Here is a 15,640-nt window from a genome sequence, read left to right as displayed (position 1 = left end):
CTATATATCCCTAAGTGCTTACTAATAGACCAAGAAGTAGGTCCTGCTTACACATAAAGAGAAAATCCAGTAATGACGGGACGGGCAAGGAGTCATTCTGGTCGACAATAGTTATATAGAGGAGAGAATTGTTTACCAGGCGGCCGTAGGCCCCCCCTTCCCCCCCGAAGGGCTCCCGGAGGGGATCGCTTACTATTACTGCTAAACGCTTCCATTGAGATCCCTAGTATGTTTGTTTTATTAGGATGAGACAGACCTAACCCTATAAAACATCCCTACTCGTAGATTCTTTTCTTCTTTTCCTTTTTTACTCTCTATACTTAGTATTCTCGTTGAAATGCACTCTTTTCCCTAAAGACCTAGCTGGTAACATAAGGTAATAAGTATCTTTGTTATTCTATATTAGAGACGTTTGACAACGTATACTATCCGTCAGCTAGGAGATCCCTTCCATATGGCCTGGTAATTTGAATTTCAAAGTCCTAGCCAGCAACAATCCGAATAAAGCAGAGTTTATTTCCACTAGTCATCGGGGTATTCATCCTTCATGTTACTAACAAACTTCCTGTCCCTCTCATCCCATCGTTTGAAATGCTTACCCGCAATGGCAGTCAAACTACTCGGCAATTCCGTGAAACGAGGTAGAATTATTCCAATATTTTCCTCGGCCACATAGCGGACACTTCGATCTGCCACACTATGCATACATTGTTAGCCAGTAGCCAAAAAGAGACGACGCAGGTACAACCCACAGCACATGATAGAAGCTTTGGTGCCTGCCAGCTTCTAATCGATCGATCCCCATTCTCCTCATCCACTGTTCGCCGGCGCCACATTCGGAGTCCCAGCCCGTGATAATAGCCTCGTAATGATAGCGACGATGGCGGAAAATCTGGCCCACCTTGTATTGTATATTTGCATTGCCACCGGTTCGCCTCCGAATCTGTTTTGGGATCTTATCCACAGCCCTCATCACATGAAGGCTCTCCAGTATGTGCTCATGCTCGAACAGTCCATGAAACAGAGGAGCGATGTACTGCTCGATTAGAAACACATCAGAAGGAAAGTCTGTAGCGAACAGTTCCATGAGCCATGGCAACTGATGGCGTAGATCCATCGGCCTCGAATCGCCCGATAGTAGCATCACAGCCCAGAGCGCTGCGTACTTTGCGCTCACGATGTCCACCGAGGTGGCCCGCCAGGTCGGATTTTGAGGCTCGACACGAATCGAGTTCAATATGTTCTTACCACAACGCAAGATAACGCCCGAGGTTGACGCTTCACCCAGAGTTGCGGTCTGGTCTATGTTAGACATACCCAGAAATGTTAATTGGCTGCGCAGGGTTGAGATAGACGTTTCTTTCGCTCCCCGGAATGGGTCCAAATAAAGGGCCCCCCCTGGCTCTATCCCACTCAAAGCATTGCCATTGATGTCTGAGCCCACCTGGGGGGTAATGATCACATGTACATGGAACGGAAATCCACAAGGATGGGCGTTTAAGCCTACCCCCTGCGCAACAAAGCAATATATCGCAGCTGACACCAACGGCAGTGAGTTATGCTCTGGATCCTTTAGCACCAGCCCTAAAAAGTTATGTTCCAAAGAATGATATTCCCGCTCTGGATTTATCCCTGTGAGATCATTCACCTCTAACCATGATGCTATGGCTACTGCCTTCTCACGAGGGGTGAAGAGGTACAGATCCGGGTGAGACGCCACAAAGCGGTTGAGGATCTCATCCAGAGAGTCTCGTATCTAAATCAGAGTCAGGTATGGATTTATCGTGGGTTACACTGGGATAAAACCTACTTCATCCAAATCCCCAGTTCCACTTTCAGGTATAAAGAGATCGAAGCAGGCCAAGGCTCTGTCGAGTGACACAGGTTCTCCGCGTTTCAGTTTCGCCCATTCCGGTATGGCAATGCTTCGGTGCAGGCAAGTCAAGAGCGCGTGGGCATAGTACCTTTTGTGGTTGGCACAAGCCACTGGTCAATTCAAGGGAAACACATGTCAACTTGCATAGGATTAGTAGCCCACCTTCTGGCCAAATAATCATCCCCGGACTCTATCAGGCTATATCGCAGAAGAGTATCCTTGGTATCGTATCCCATATCGACAACATGGCGAAACTTCTCGATCCGGCCGGTCTGGCTCGCAAGAATACTATCAAGAAGCCGAGTGACAGATCGATCAATCCGATATTTGGACACAAACAGAGCTTTCCAATTGGTTGAATTCACTGGGCAGGCAAGCTTCCGGGGCATATCATGTCGCCCATCCCAGAACTTGTAATGTGACTGGCAATGGTGACGCCATAGTAAACGCTCATTCGTTACATTTTGAAATCGACTATTGGTTTGTTCAATGGCAGCGCAGGATTGAGGAGAAGAATAACATAGAATCGAATGCAGGATCTCGTCTGGAAGATGGATTAAAGACTGAACCATCCCTGAAGGTGGAATATTGATGATGGTCGGGGGAGGGTAAGAAAGACAAAGGAAAAGGTAATCAGAACGGAATAAGAGCCGGTTTACATTCCTTAATAAGTGCAAGAGAAGAAGATCAAATTAAAAAGTAGATCAGAGAGTTAAGAGGGGAGAGGGAAAAGGGAAAAGGGAAAATAGTGGAAGGCAAGGAAAGCAAGAAGCAAGAAGATGTTTCTCCCCGCTTTCGTTATCTCTCTCTCTCTCTTATCGAAGATGCCAAGCCTTGAACCCTCGTTTTTTTGTTTTTTTTTTTTGTTTTTTTGGACTTCCTTTTCTTCCTTTCCCTTTTGCTTATAGACACCTATAGACAATACTCTTACTTTTCATACTAATGATCTCCTTGAAATATTTGAAATGAATTACTAAACAAGAAAGTTCTGTTTCAACCGCAAGCGAGTATTGCGGTATTCACCATCCCCCCTCCCTCCCCTCTCCCTCTTACACACCATGGGCCAATTCCATTCCACTAGCCAGGCTAGCTCAGGCGCTTCAGAACAACCAGACCGGAAGACCGACTACTATGAGCTGCTTGGTATAACCCGTGGTGCAACCGATGAGGAGTAAGTTCACATGGATATGTAGTTGTGGACATAACTAAAACTGGTCCGACCTCTCAGGATCAAAAAGGCATATCGAAAAAAAGCTCTTGTATTGCACCCAGATCGAAATTATGGGAATGTTGACGAAGCTACCAAGCTGTTCGCCGAAATCCAATCCGCTTATGAAGTATTGGCCGATCCCCAGGAACGAGCATGGTACGACTCCCATAGCGATGCATTTTTAGGGACCAGCGGAAATACCGATGATCAACACTCGTACAATGTTCGAATCACAACAGCCGAAGATGTCCTCAAACTCTTTTCGAAGTTCAGTCCTCGCATGGAATTCTCCGACTCCACAACCGGATTCTTTGGTGGTTTGCGAGAGCAATTCGAACAGCTCATGTTGGAAGAAAGATTGGCCTGTCAGTGGGAGAATCAAGATCCTATCGAATATCCATCATTTGGATCTGGTAATGACGATTTTGAGACCGTTGTACGGCCCTTCTATGCCGCATGGACCGGATTCTCCACCCAAAAGTCATTCGCGTGGAAAGATGTTCATCGTTATTCCGAAGCGCCTGATCGTCGGGTGCGACGAATGATGGAAAAGGAGAACAGACGTCTTCGGGAGGAAGGCATCCGAGAATTCAATGATGCTGTTAGGTCCCTCGTGGCCTTTGTCAAGAAACGTGATCCACGATACAAAGTCAATGCCCAAAGTGAAGCTCAACGCCAGGAAACCCTCCGCCAGTCTGTAGCTGCACAAGCTGCAAGATCACGAGCTATGAATCAAGCCAAGATGCGGGATCATGTCCTCCCCGAATGGGCCCAATCAGAGCAACCAGTGGCCGGTGAAGACCAGGAGAGCGAAGAGAGCGAAGTCGAGAGTTTTGAATGTGTGGCATGTCACAAATCTTTCAAAAGTCAGAAGCAATTCGAGGCGCATGAACGTAGCAAGAAGCATTTGAAGGCGGTCAAACAGCTATGCTGGGAGATGCGAATGCAGAACCATGAATTGGATCTGGAGTCCAATGATCCGAGTGCCAATGCAGTTACAACTAAACCTCTTGAGGTTGATGACAGGGAATATGAGGTTTCTGATGCCTCGGGTGTCGATCTGGGATTAGATACCTCTGTGAAGAGCCACAACATTGATGCTGAGGATCGAGGACGTTCACACGGGCTGGAGAAGACAACTCCTCTTTCCGAGCTAGAGGAACCAAGTCCTCCTTCCGAACTAGACACCCCAACATCTTCGCATGATGACGATTATGCCTCCAGGGAATATGTCGAGACGAGGCTCCGTGCCGATATGGATTCCTTGTCCACGCGCGCCGGAGACTCCTCTGATATACCTGATAATCCGGTCTCTTCGGACCTCACTGAGCAGTCACCAACTCTCAAAATGGGCAAGGCCAAGCAGAAACGGGCGAAAAGGGCCGCAAAGCAGGCGGATAAACCCACGGGGTTCATCTGTGCAAACTGCCAGGCTCCCTTCCCAACCAAGTCTAAATTATTCGATCATATTAGAGACCTCGACCACGCACAACCCCTGACGGGGTTTATTGCTAAGAAGGGGAGGAACCACTAGTAACACATACGTGAGCCTCATTTACCGTTTTTTCCCTTTTTTTTTAAAAAAAAAAAAAAAAAAAAAAAAAAGGCCATCAACTCTTACATTTCTATTTCTATAGCTTTAACAAGGCATATATATGCCGGGAAATCTTCCCTTTCTTCCTAACACAACCCCAAAACACCTAACCCAACCCAGCCCGCGAGTTCTTCACGACCTGCGCGACAGGCTGCAGAATTCCCTTGTTGTCGGCGGCACCCAAAGCAGTACCTGTACTCCATCCCATCTTCTCCAGCATGGCCCGCCCTCGGTTTTCAGCTCCGATTTCCGGAGCAGAGGCGCCAACCACATCGCCATCCATATACGAGGCAGCACCGGACTTTCCACGCTTGGCTTGGGAGAATTTCGGCACTTCGGTGCCCCATGATTTGAACAACCGACGGTTGAACTTCCTCCCGGATAAGAGCTCGTCAACGTTGGATATAGTCTTCGGTGTGTATCGCGGAGTGCGCGCTGTCTTATTGAGGACCGGGAAGCGAGAAAGTCCATGGCCGCGTGATTGTGATTTCAAATTCAGCGCATTGGCCAATTCGTGTATCAGCTTCCTGCGTTGCTTCGTCATGGGCGGCAAGGACAGGCTATATTGAGGTTAGCTAGGTCGATGAGAATAAGCAGATATAGAACAAACCTATTTCTAGCAGACATCAGGAATGAGCGAATCTCGGTCATAAATTCCTCCATGTTCATTTCCTTGGGGTACTTGACCTTGAGGTCTGGGTTTCCTGCTTTTCTGCCCAGTAATCCTTGCGCCCGGAGCTCTGCTCGCTCCATCTTCCGCAGCTTCTTTTTGGTCCGGTCGTTCTGCCAGGCTTCCTGTAGCTCGACTTCGAACTCACTGTCGGATAGTACCACGTCAGGGATGGATTTCTTGCCCTTGGCTTTTTTCCGTAGACTGGACCGATCAAAGTCCATTATGTCAAACCCGAAATATGGTTCAGACTCAAGAGCATCCGCAAATGCCGATGCCGATGTAAATGAAGGCTTTCCATAACGAGATGCCTTCTTGGTGGACCCAGAATATCCGTTCGCCAAGTCCTCAAGCAGCACGAAGTCTTCAAGGGTGTCGTCATCTGATCCAGAGATGACCATATCGCCCTCATCGTCTTCGCTTGATGTTGGGATTGAGTCATGTTCGGTGTCGATTTGCATTTGAGCTAATGATCTTGGTGATTCAATTTTGGAGCCTGTGGGGCTCGACGCCGACAAGTCTAGTTGCGTTGCGGCCTTTTCGACGTCAATGCCACCTTCCAGGTCAATCTTTGCATCGGGTTTCACTTCCTCATGGTAGTCATTGTCGATGTTGGCAATATAGTCGGCTAGTGGGTCGGTCTCTTCTTCCGGTGGCCAGTCTGGTCTCTCTGTGTTGGATTCAAGTTTGTCTATGGGGGTAGCGGCGGGCGAAGAATCCCGGGGCGTGGAGTCCAACGTTGGTGTGTGCGATTTCTGCCTGAATGCAACAGTAGTCGTCTGCATGATTTCTTGGATCTCGTTCTGATGGATTTCGATGAGGACGGGTTTTGTATTCCTCCTACGGCCGGTGAACACAACCTCATCCTCACTCGAGTCGTCTATGTCCGATAAGTTTGACTGCAATACTGGGTCCGGGTGTTCGGTATGGACAACTCCTTGTCCCTTTGAGTCGAAAATGAATGGGACCTCGAGGTTGGCCTTCTTGTCCGGTATATTGTCCGGTATATTGTCCGGTATATTGTCGGTCTTTGGTTCTTCCCGGTCCATGTCTGATTTTGTCTGCTCCTCATCTGCTTGTTCCAATGTCGGTTCTAGACTTCCCGCGCTCACAAAGTGAACGGCTTTATGGCGAAGGTTACTATCTGACCATGATCGCTGATGAGTTTCAGTATTCCGAGCTTCCTGTTGCATAGTAAACTGGTGTGGCGATGGGTCTTTTCGTTTTTAGAAAAAAAAAATTATATTAGTATTCATCAAAGGAATAGGAGCACGTTATTTACCTCTACCCATCGGTGCCCGCCTAGTACGGGCCTTGAATTTCCCATGACGGGCCATGTGTGTTGGTGAATCTGATCTGTTGGGGAAAAAAGAAGTGACTGGGGGGATTATTTTGGCCTTTGGGTCGAGTCCGGGCGGTGACGGATCTGGTACAAAAAGTGTAACGATAACAATACCAAGGTAACATACATACATGTATGTAGACGGGTTATTTTTATTTTCCAGACTTTTATATATACTATATATTATATATTATATATTTTAATATATTTCCCACTAAAATATCTTCAATTGTAGAGTATAAAACACATATTTATCGAGTGTAGATGTAGATTGTTGTATACAATTGAAGTCGGTGACGTCTTGGCTCGTGACTGAAGACTACCCCCTCATCTGGGGGACATCATACCCCGAGAAAAGGGACGAACTGGTTGTCTTTTGTAACAAAATCTTCCCTTTTTTTTGGTTGAGGAATTCACTTGTTCTTTTTATGGTGATCTGGCTTAGTCGCTGTCGCTTGGGTTTAAATCACCGAGTTAACTTCCATGTTGGTGAGAGACGGAGAGAGATAGAGAGATATATATATATCTACTCACCTCCGATGTTAAACCACCTACCATAATCATCAACCTACAACCACTCCACCACAAAAAACCAGCACCAACCATGACCGTGGACATGGAAAAGTGCAAACGCATAGTACAATACTTCTGGGACCCAGAACCCAGAAATGATATACCTGCGGCGTCGATATGGTGCCTGGGCAGAGAGTATGCCCCCCCGCAGCCATCTAGTGACCAGACCAGTGAGTCTCAGTCAAGCGAATATATAACCCCATACCCTACATCTAACACCCCATACAGCCAGCAACCCACATATTACCTCAAGACAACCCGATGCTAGCACGTTGAATGACACAGCATGGCCAAAGGCATTTCTCTCTGATTTTGGATCGAGGATCTGGATCACGTATCGATCAAATTTTATACCGATTCCACGAACAAAGACACCAGAAGCAACATCCTCGATGACACTGGGGGTACGCCTGAGAAGTCAGCTGATGGACCCCCAGGGCTTTACATCAGATACGGGGTGGGGCTGCATGATCAGATCTGGACAAAGCCTTTTGGCAAATACCTTTTCAGATCTATTACTAGGACGAGGTGAGAGATGCATCCAACCATGTGTGAAAAAAAAATCAAGCCAAACCTAGCCCCCAAAAATAGAGCTAACCAGAGATACCAACTAGACTGGCGCCGGGGGGAGAAAGTGGAGGAAGAGTCAAAGCTAATATCTATGTTCGCCGATCACCCCGAAGCTCCCTTCTCCATACACCAGTTTGTCAATCGTGGGGCAGAATCATGCGGAAAATACCCAGGTGAATGGTTTGGGCCTTCGGCAACTGCTAAATGTATCCAGTGCGTGTTACCAAAACTCGAGGTATGAAGGTAATGCTGATGGCGATAGACTACTTTCAACCCAGAGCGAGACCCCCCAACTCAGGGTCTATGTAACCAACGACACATCGGACGTCTATGAAGACACATTTGCACACGTATCACACGATAGCTCAGGTCGAATTCAACCAACACTCATCCTGATAGGAACTAGGCTGGGGATCGATAATGTCACCCCAGCGTACTGGGATGGACTCCGAGCTGCACTGACATACCCCCAATCCGTTGGCATTGCAGGGTAGGTCCATGCATCTGTTCGTATGCCCGATATAAAGTATGCGCTAACTAAACTAGTGGACGCCCATCTGCATCGCATTACTTTGTAGGGGCTCAAGACTGCCACCTCTTTTTCCTTGATCCACATACCACTCGACCTGCAACGTCCTATCGATCAGATGGGCTTTACACCCAAGAGGAACTGGATAGCTATTACACCAGCAGACTGCGAAGAATCCATATCAAAGACATGGATCCCAGCATGTTGATTGGATTTCTTATCAAAGACGAAGATGATTTGGCGGACTGGAAGAAACGAATCCAGTCCACGCCTGGACAGCCCATCGTGCACATCTTCCCCAGTCAGCATCAGTCAGATCATGGCCATGGTCGGGCGGAGGCTCTGGATGAAGTTGAGGCGCTGGACGATTCAGATGAGATGGAGTGAGAGTTCTAGACAAACCAGTAGATAGCAGATTGCTTCTTCTTTTTTTTTTTTTTTTTTACCAGGAAGGAGAGAAATAGAATCATGATGCAATGCAATTAAGCATTTGGAATTTCGCGTTCTAGTAGGGGAGGCCAATCCATGCCTGCCCCAGACCCGAGTTATGTTACACCGCATTCACGTATCGAGTGGTAACCATTCAAAATAAAATCACCCATCGGGGAAAAGAAAATTCAAGCCATCCCATGACGCATTAGAAACCCGCAAAACACCCATAACCGACCACCTCAGAGCCCATAACAGATCAAGAGGTAGTAAAAACAAAAGCAAGCTGGAAAGAAAACGTAAAGAAGCCGCTTATTTGGCGGAAGAAGAGTACTTGGTAACAGCCTTGGTGCCCTCAGAGACGGCGTGCTTGGCCAGCTCACCGGGGAGGATGAGGCGCACAGAGGTCTGGATCTCCCGGGAGGAGATGGTGGACTTCTTGTTGTAAGCAGCCAGCTTGGAGGCCTCGGTAGCGACACGCTCGAAGATGTCTGGAAAATGAAGTCAGAAAACATGACGTGACAAGAAAACGCGTAGACGCGTTTGTTTTTTGAGTGCTGTGAAGAAAAAAAACATACCGTTGACGAAGGAGTTCAGAATGGACATAGCACGAGTGGAGATACCAGTGTCGGGGTGGACCTGCTTGAGGACTGGAAATGGAGTCAGTATTGGACGCGTTTTCACTTGGTCGGGATGTTGTTTTCAGGAATCGACGTACCCTTGTAGATGTAAGAAGAGTAGGTCTCCTTGCGGGTCTTGCCGCGCTTCTTCTTCTCGCCAGTGGCAGCGGTGGCAGTCTTCTTGCCAGCCTCCTTCTTCTCAGCAGGGGCCTTGCCGCCAACTGGGGCCTTGCCACCAGTGGAGGGCTTCTTCTCAGCGGCCTTAGGGGGCATTTTGAATGTGGTTTGAAAAGTTGGTTGGGGAAAAAAAAGGAGTTGAAAGAGTTAAAAGGTAAAGATGGATGAAGCGTGTAGGTGGGAAACGGAGATGGAATGTGGAAGGTTAAGTTAAAGAGACGCGGTGACGAGGGGAGAGAGCATCTTTATACTCGTGTTCCAAAGGCTAGTTGATCCTGGAGGGGGTGAAAAGGAGGCCGAATTTCAATACGGTAATGAGCTGGTATGATCTGTATGATTAAACTGACCTTGACGCGTTTTAAGGTGATAAAGGTGGGGTATAATCACGCTCAGGTGACTGTCAGGTATGGTAATAAGGTTATATTACGACACTATTCCCAAAGCGGAATGTCTGATCTGATTGATCATTGGCTGCAACATCTAAGCGAGACTGTGATCTGGAGGGCTCATTGATGCTGTCCCAACGTCACCCTCACCGCGTCCTTATAAAGGTCCTCCGCTTCCACACGCTCTCCCACCTGCTCTTGCGACTTTACACCATAACTCAAGCTCTCCACCTTCAAACAACTCACTTCTCTTTCCACTAAACCCAACTCCCTTTTTTCCAAAAACAAACCATCAAAATGACTGGCGGAAAGTCTGGCGGCAAGGCTAGCGGTAGCAAGAACGCGCAGTCGTAAGTTGTTTACATTTCGCGTCTTATATATATACCTTTCATACTGACATCAACATCTTCAGCCGTTCATCCAAGGCTGGTTTGGCCTTCCCCGTTGGCCGTGTCCACCGTCTGCTCCGCAAGGGTAACTACGCTCAGCGTGTCGGTGCCGGTGCTCCCGTTTACCTCGCTGCCGTTCTTGAGTACCTCGCCGCTGAGATTCTCGAGTTGGCTGGAAACGCCGCCCGTGACAACAAGAAGACCCGTATCATTCCCCGTCACCTCCAACTTGCTATCCGCAACGATGAGGAGCTGAACAAGCTCCTGGGTCACGTCACCATTGCTCAGGGTGGTGTTCTCCCCAACATCCACCAGAGTACGTTATCTCCCATCAACTGTCATTTTAAATAGCATGTACTAACCTTATTTCCAGACCTTCTTCCCAAGAAGACTCCCAAGGCCGGCAAGGGCAGCCAGGAGCTGTAAGGGTTCTCTCTTTTTTCGCGGGTTGTTTGTTTTCTTTTCCGGCGCGGATTGGTTCTTTGACACGATAATGGGGTTATGGGACGGACACGTTATGGCTCTGCGTTTTCTCTTTTTTCTTCCATCAATTTCCTGGTTGTACATTATGTCTACGGACATGGAATGATACCGACGACCTTAACTTGCTTGAGGGGTTTCAACTTTCGGATACTAGCCCTGGGTATGAGCCCAAATCAATGAAAACTCCAGGTCTTTCAAGTGTTAAATCCACCCACTTTTCGTACTTGGTAAATACATTGTGCAAAGACATAGTATTCTTCTGAATTTGCCGCTGTTGTGGTGGCCATTGGCCATTTATTGTACATAAAATGAACTTCTTGATTCTTGATTCTGTTTTGGTACTCTCTACATCTGCAGGAAAGACGCATACTTTATATTGCATAGTTCATGTTTGCAATTGGCTCAATCCTTCATATTGTCTTTTGCAATAGTGATTTGACTTAGTGTGCACCGGGAGGTTGGGCATCTACATGATTTCATGGTTAGTGTAAATCCAAAAAGGTTGTATGTGGATTTAAACGTACATGGCAGGATTGGGGCTGGTAGGTTGCGCTCCCATTTGTTGCCGCCAGGCGCAGTAGGTGCTCGGTATGGGTCAGGGTGCTTCCAGGTTACCAAGAGCTTCTCTGTCTCGCGCAGCAAAACCTAGAACACGTGTCAGGTTTGCCAATCATGGATCTTTGGTGTCGCATACCTGTTGTTGGCGAGGATCGCGGACGTCCTTGTTGGCTTCGAAAAGGGATCGGATATAGACCGCTTGTCCACGCCAGATCTGCCGGTGGACAGCCCAGTCAAGAGACAATTTCAGAGAGCGCCGGTAGAGCGACCTGTAGTAGATCAGTGAACAGTCCATTAGGGAGGTATCAGCCTACTAACTCACTTAACAGCGGAGGTGGACATTGTGCTCAAGTTTTGTCCCGGGTCCAATTCCGGCCAGCTGGAAGAGGAGAAGGAAAAAATAAAATAGTGCGGATGTTGATAAAACTGGTCTATCAAACAGAAATGACAATCTTTGAAGATTGTTAGGGTTCCTGGTGGACAATAGGTCGGGGTTGAGGGTTTCAATGTCGTCAGGTTGACTATTCTGGGCTTCCTAATTCGTTCGGCACAAACTTGCTCAAATGGTCACTGCCGGTCCCCGTAGTGTAAGAAGAATAGTCCGCCTCTGCCGGAAGGGTGTGCCCGGTTTACCTCAGAACCCGATCTAATCCGAGCTTCATCTTCTTTGCTTCCTCTAATTTTTAGAGTTGAAGCTTTTCCCCCTTCTTATAAACCCCGGTTTGGCTTTTCCCCAGCTGAATAAATTTTGCTTTAATTCATCATGGCTTCCCGAATCTCTATTGCGCGCCTCTCGGGCCAGCGCTTCTCGGCTGTGGCCAAAACCGCTCCTCGGGCATCAAGCCAGTTCCGCAATATCAAGGGATTGTCTACCCTCACGCGGAAGACTTCAGCTCGCTCAGCTTCGGGTTTGCTGCAGGTCTCTTCCTCCGGGTAAGTATCCATGTCATGGCCGTCCGTCGCAATTTTAGCTCATACAACCCTATAGCCTCAGTGTCTCGCGACTCAGTCTTGCTCCCCTAGGAGGCCACCAACTTCGCACCTATGGTAATTACTCTTTCTTAAAGCAGTCTCATTGGTCAATTGCTAATAGTGCTTAGCCGACTCCATCATCAAGGTCCCCAGTATGGCTGAATCGATTACAGAGGGTACCCTCAAGCAGTTCTCAAAACGTATGGTCCTTTAGGCGTGGTTGAACATTGGACATTTGCTTATTCTGATATAGAGGTTGGCGATTTTGTCGAGCGCGACGAGGAGATTGCGACAATTGAAACAGACAAGGTAAATACCAACAACTCTGTCCCCACCCCTCATAACTAGTTTTGTCGCTGATATATTTTGTCGTTAGATTGATGTTTCGGTTAATGCCCCGGAGTCTGGTACCATCAAGGAGTTCCTCGTGAACGAGGAAGATACCGTTACTGTCGGCCAGGATCTCGTCAAGATCGAGCTTGGCGGCGCTCCCGAAGGTGGAAAGAAGGACGAGGGCGCCGAGAAGCCCAAGGAGCCCGAACCCAAGGAGTCTGAGCCCAAGAAGGATGCTCCGCCCGCACCCGCCGAGACCGAAAAGCCCAAGGAGCCCGAACCTAAGAAGGCCGCGCCCCCCAAGCAGGCTCCCAAGGCGGAGTCCAAGCCCCAAGCCGCTGAACAGCCAGCTCTTGGTGACCGTGAAGAACGCCGGGTATGTTGACCGCCAACAGACCTTTGACCTTGACTTCAAACTAATTTTGGGTTAGGTCAAAATGAACCGTATGCGTCTGCGTATTGCCGAGCGCCTGAAGCAGTCCCAGAACACCGCCGCTTCTCTTACCACTTTCAACGAGGTTGACATGTCCTCGCTGATGGAGTTCCGGAAACTGTACAAGGACGATGTGCTCAAGAAGACCGGCGTGAAGTTTGGTTTCATGAGCGCCTTCTCCCGTGCTTGTGTGCTTGCCATGAAGGATATCCCCGCTGTCAACGCTTCCATTGAGGGTCCTAACGGCGGTGACACCATTGTCTACCGCGACTACGTTGACATCAGCGTTGCAGTCGCCACCGAGAAGGGTCTTGTCACCCCTGTTGTCCGTAACACCGAAGGCAAGGATCTCGTTGGAATCGAGAAGGCCATCGCCGATCTCGGAAAGAAGGTGAGTAGTTGTTCCTCTGGAGGGGGATGTCCAGTTTACTGACATGTAATAGGCTCGTGACAACAAGTTGACCATTGAAGACATGGCCGGTGGTACCTTCACCATCAGTAACGTATGTTCTTTTTCCCCCTGTCTTTGTGTGTTTAAGAATAACACGGCTAACTTGCTCAGGGTGGTGTCTTCGGCTCGCTGATGGGTACACCCATCATCAACGTTCCCCAAACAGGTCAGTTCTCTCGTACTATCTATCTTTAGGGCTCGCATCTAATTGTGTCTAGCTGTCTTGGGTCTCCACGCCATTAAGGACAAGCCTGTCGCTGTGAACGGCAAGGTCGAAATCCGTCCCGTACGTACAGACCAATCCAGTCACTTTTTCTTCGGTTTACTGATGTCTCTAGATGATGTATTTGGCTCTCACCTACGATCACCGTCTCCTAGATGGTCGCGAGGCCGTTACTTTCCTTGTCAAGGTATGTCTACCTCCTCGTCCACCTGAATCAATCACTAATCCCATCACAGATCAAGGAGTACATTGAGGACCCCCGGCGCATGCTGCTTGGCTAGGTAGCATGAGTGTTTTTGCCACGCGCCTTTTATTATCTATGTTCTCGTACCTGGAGCGGCCTTGCGCCCTTTTGTAAATTATTATGTTCCAAGATATAAATGCCATATCAAGGACAGGTCTTGTAGTGGGCTCTGAGTACTATTCTACTATACTATTCTTCTGTTATGCGTGTGTCGCTTTCGATCTTTATCGGCTGTTGAGAATTGATTGAGATTGAACGATCAATATGGAGACCGAATTAGTGTAGTGTACATGTGGTAATTGCACTTTAAACAACTCGTGATCCACGGCGTTGGCTTTCCCTCATATGGCTCTTTGAATTGGGATCATTAGACATTGAAGAAGCACACAGGAAGGGCGCGCGTTCTCATGTCTTTTTTTTGAGTAGGAATATCAAATTCCACAATAGTTTCGAATCCACTCTGTCTCCTCCCGGGTCAAGCCTTCCAGTTCACCACGCTCCAGCTGAAGAAGAAGGGGCGCATCCAGGACTTCCATAAGATCCTCGAAAAAACCGACGTAACGATTCTGTAGCCATTGAAGAGGCCACACCCCATCGAGCTCTTCTCGGCTCATTGGATCCGCAGTACCAAATGGGGGTGGCATGTACTCCAGGAACATGGTACGGCTAACCTCCCACCATATGTCGAGTTCACTGTCGTTTGTTCTCCAGTTGCATAATCTGTGAAGCTGGTCTGGGAAGCGCACTTGTTCTTCCAGAATCGCATGAACCATGAAGTGGGCACCAAGGTCGAACCAGCGTGCCCAGGATATGTGGGCGATTGCAGAGTGACAGAAGTCCATGAATTGAACTGCGATATCAGACAGGGGCACAAAGTGACCGAGATCACGATCTTTGGGAGGGTCCCAGTGGAGGAATTGATTGGACAAGTAGAAGATGCGCAATTTCAAGTCCAGGTCCCAAGGCAAGGGGCCTTCAAGACGATGACCGAGAAGCCGCCGGTGGAATTCTAGAGCTGTCGTCAGTATGAATGATCTGTTGCTGAGAAGTTCTGATACTTACGTTCAACCAGGAGCGCAGAGCATTCAATATCTTCGGTTGCTCTTGCTTGACGAATTGCTTCTATAAGCCCACTGATACACATGCAGACCAGGTAGTCGAGGATCATCAGATCCACAATGGCATGAACGGCAGGGCTTGGCTCCGGCATTTTGAAGTCCACGCTGAGGCGGGAGAGGGTATCAATTGAAAGGGATATGAATGGTCCTAGATGGGTCCATGGTGCCCTATATGTGCAGCTGTCTCCCACAGTCAACACGCTTAGTCGGCGCGATTAGTCGGCGATTACTTAGGTAGTCTGTCTATATTGGAGGGTGTTTTGATATTCACCTTCACGTGACTCGATTCTATATAATAATTGTATGTGATTATATTCCATTTCTGATATATTTAGTCTTACATTCTTTCCTTTTTACTTAGTCATTTATGTTTTTATATTATTATTATTATTATTATTATTATACTTTGTATATTACATTGATTTTTAACTATAGAAGCAGTTATAGATGTCACGTGTGG

General features: G+C 47.9%; 9 protein-coding genes across 9 annotated transcripts; 4 read left to right on the top strand and 5 right to left on the bottom strand.

Moving 5' to 3' along the window:
* Nucleotides 1-485: 485 nt before the first annotated feature.
* On the bottom strand, nt 486-2,480 carry N7516_010376 (uncharacterized protein). The gene is given in 5 exon segments (XM_057223095.1): nt 486-697; nt 708-1,302; nt 1,318-1,756; nt 1,811-1,964; nt 2,039-2,480. 5 exon segments carry the CDS (start codon nt 2,446-2,448, stop codon nt 523-525), a joined length of 1,773 nt encoding a protein of 590 aa, XP_057070316.1. The 5' UTR covers nt 2,449-2,480; the 3' UTR covers nt 486-522.
* Nucleotides 2,481-2,934: 454 nt separating this feature from the next.
* N7516_010375 (putative C2H2 finger domain protein) lies at nt 2,935-4,620 on the top strand (the record flags this gene model as incomplete). Its single annotated transcript, XM_057223094.1, has 2 exons — nt 2,935-3,047; nt 3,105-4,620. The coding sequence occupies 2 exons, from the start codon at nt 2,935-2,937 to the stop codon at nt 4,618-4,620; spliced, it is 1,629 nt and encodes a 542-aa protein (XP_057070315.1).
* Nucleotides 4,621-4,786: 166 nt separating this feature from the next.
* N7516_010374 (uncharacterized protein) lies at nt 4,787-6,543 on the bottom strand (the record flags this gene model as incomplete). Its single annotated transcript, XM_057223093.1, has 2 exons — nt 4,787-5,240; nt 5,291-6,543. 2 exons carry the CDS (start codon nt 6,541-6,543, stop codon nt 4,787-4,789), a joined length of 1,707 nt encoding a protein of 568 aa, XP_057070314.1.
* A 753-nt stretch (nt 6,544-7,296) lies between these two features.
* Nucleotides 7,297-8,767, top strand: N7516_010373 (cysteine protease ATG4; the record flags this gene model as incomplete). Its single annotated transcript, XM_057223092.1, has 5 exons — nt 7,297-7,435; nt 7,494-7,793; nt 7,880-8,070; nt 8,114-8,325; nt 8,382-8,767. 5 exons carry the CDS (start codon nt 7,297-7,299, stop codon nt 8,749-8,751), a joined length of 1,212 nt encoding a protein of 403 aa, XP_057070313.1. The 3' UTR covers nt 8,752-8,767.
* Nucleotides 8,768-9,105: 338 nt separating this feature from the next.
* On the bottom strand, nt 9,106-9,686 carry N7516_010372 (histone H2B family protein; the record flags this gene model as incomplete). The annotated part of the gene is made up of 3 exons (XM_057223091.1): nt 9,106-9,284; nt 9,372-9,443; nt 9,512-9,686. The coding sequence occupies 3 exons, from the start codon at nt 9,684-9,686 to the stop codon at nt 9,106-9,108; spliced, it is 426 nt and encodes a 141-aa protein (XP_057070312.1).
* Nucleotides 9,687-10,273: 587 nt separating this feature from the next.
* Nucleotides 10,274-10,791, top strand: N7516_010371 (histone H2A; the record flags this gene model as incomplete). Its single annotated transcript, XM_057223090.1, has 3 exons — nt 10,274-10,326; nt 10,389-10,681; nt 10,739-10,791. The coding sequence occupies 3 exons, from the start codon at nt 10,274-10,276 to the stop codon at nt 10,789-10,791; spliced, it is 399 nt and encodes a 132-aa protein (XP_057070311.1).
* Nucleotides 10,792-11,288: 497 nt separating this feature from the next.
* N7516_010370 (NADH dehydrogenase [ubiquinone] 1 beta subcomplex subunit 9) lies at nt 11,289-11,791 on the bottom strand (the record flags this gene model as incomplete). The annotated part of the gene is made up of 4 exons (XM_057223089.1): nt 11,729-11,791; nt 11,543-11,675; nt 11,373-11,493; nt 11,289-11,314 (listed from the first exon to the last, which is right to left on the bottom strand). Exons 1-4 carry the CDS (start codon nt 11,746-11,748, stop codon nt 11,289-11,291), a joined length of 300 nt encoding a protein of 99 aa, XP_057070310.1. The 5' UTR covers nt 11,749-11,791.
* Nucleotides 11,792-12,169: 378 nt separating this feature from the next.
* Nucleotides 12,170-14,099, top strand: N7516_010369 (uncharacterized protein; the record flags this gene model as incomplete). Its single annotated transcript, XM_057223088.1, has 11 exons — nt 12,170-12,339; nt 12,395-12,453; nt 12,507-12,578; nt 12,632-12,687; nt 12,755-13,087; nt 13,143-13,535; nt 13,588-13,647; nt 13,707-13,761; nt 13,814-13,881; nt 13,934-14,005; nt 14,055-14,099. The coding sequence occupies 11 exons, from the start codon at nt 12,170-12,172 to the stop codon at nt 14,097-14,099; spliced, it is 1,383 nt and encodes a 460-aa protein (XP_057070309.1).
* Nucleotides 14,100-14,493: 394 nt separating this feature from the next.
* Nucleotides 14,494-15,272, bottom strand: N7516_010368 (uncharacterized protein; the record flags this gene model as incomplete). Its single annotated transcript, XM_057223087.1, has 2 exons — nt 14,494-15,071; nt 15,125-15,272. The coding sequence occupies 2 exons, from the start codon at nt 15,270-15,272 to the stop codon at nt 14,494-14,496; spliced, it is 726 nt and encodes a 241-aa protein (XP_057070308.1).
* Nucleotides 15,273-15,640: the final 368 nt, after the last annotated feature.

This window comes from Penicillium verrucosum (assembly GCF_028828655.1).
Source record: "Penicillium verrucosum strain IBT 35672 chromosome Unknown utg000004l_segment0_segment0, whole genome shotgun sequence".
In the NCBI taxonomy this organism is placed as follows: Eukaryota; Fungi; Ascomycota; class Eurotiomycetes; order Eurotiales; family Aspergillaceae; genus Penicillium; species Penicillium verrucosum.
Note: the sequence above shows the minus strand (reverse complement) of the source record. Positions and strands in the feature narration are given on the sequence as shown.

What these genes read in the sequence shown, in the direction of transcription:
- N7516_010376 (XM_057223095.1), bottom strand. Translation starts at nt 2,448, where the DNA reads ATGGTTCAGTCTTTAATCCATCTTCCAGACGAGATCCTGCATTCGATT. An exon ending in GATGATTATTTGGCCAGAAG is followed by an intron (nt 1,965 to 2,038) that starts GTGGGCTACTAA and finishes CAACCACAAAAG; the next exon opens with GTACTATGCCCACGCGCTCT. An exon ending in GAACTGGGGATTTGGATGAA is followed by an intron (nt 1,757 to 1,810) that starts GTAGGTTTTATC and finishes ACTCTGATTTAG; the next exon opens with ATACGAGACTCTCTGGATGA.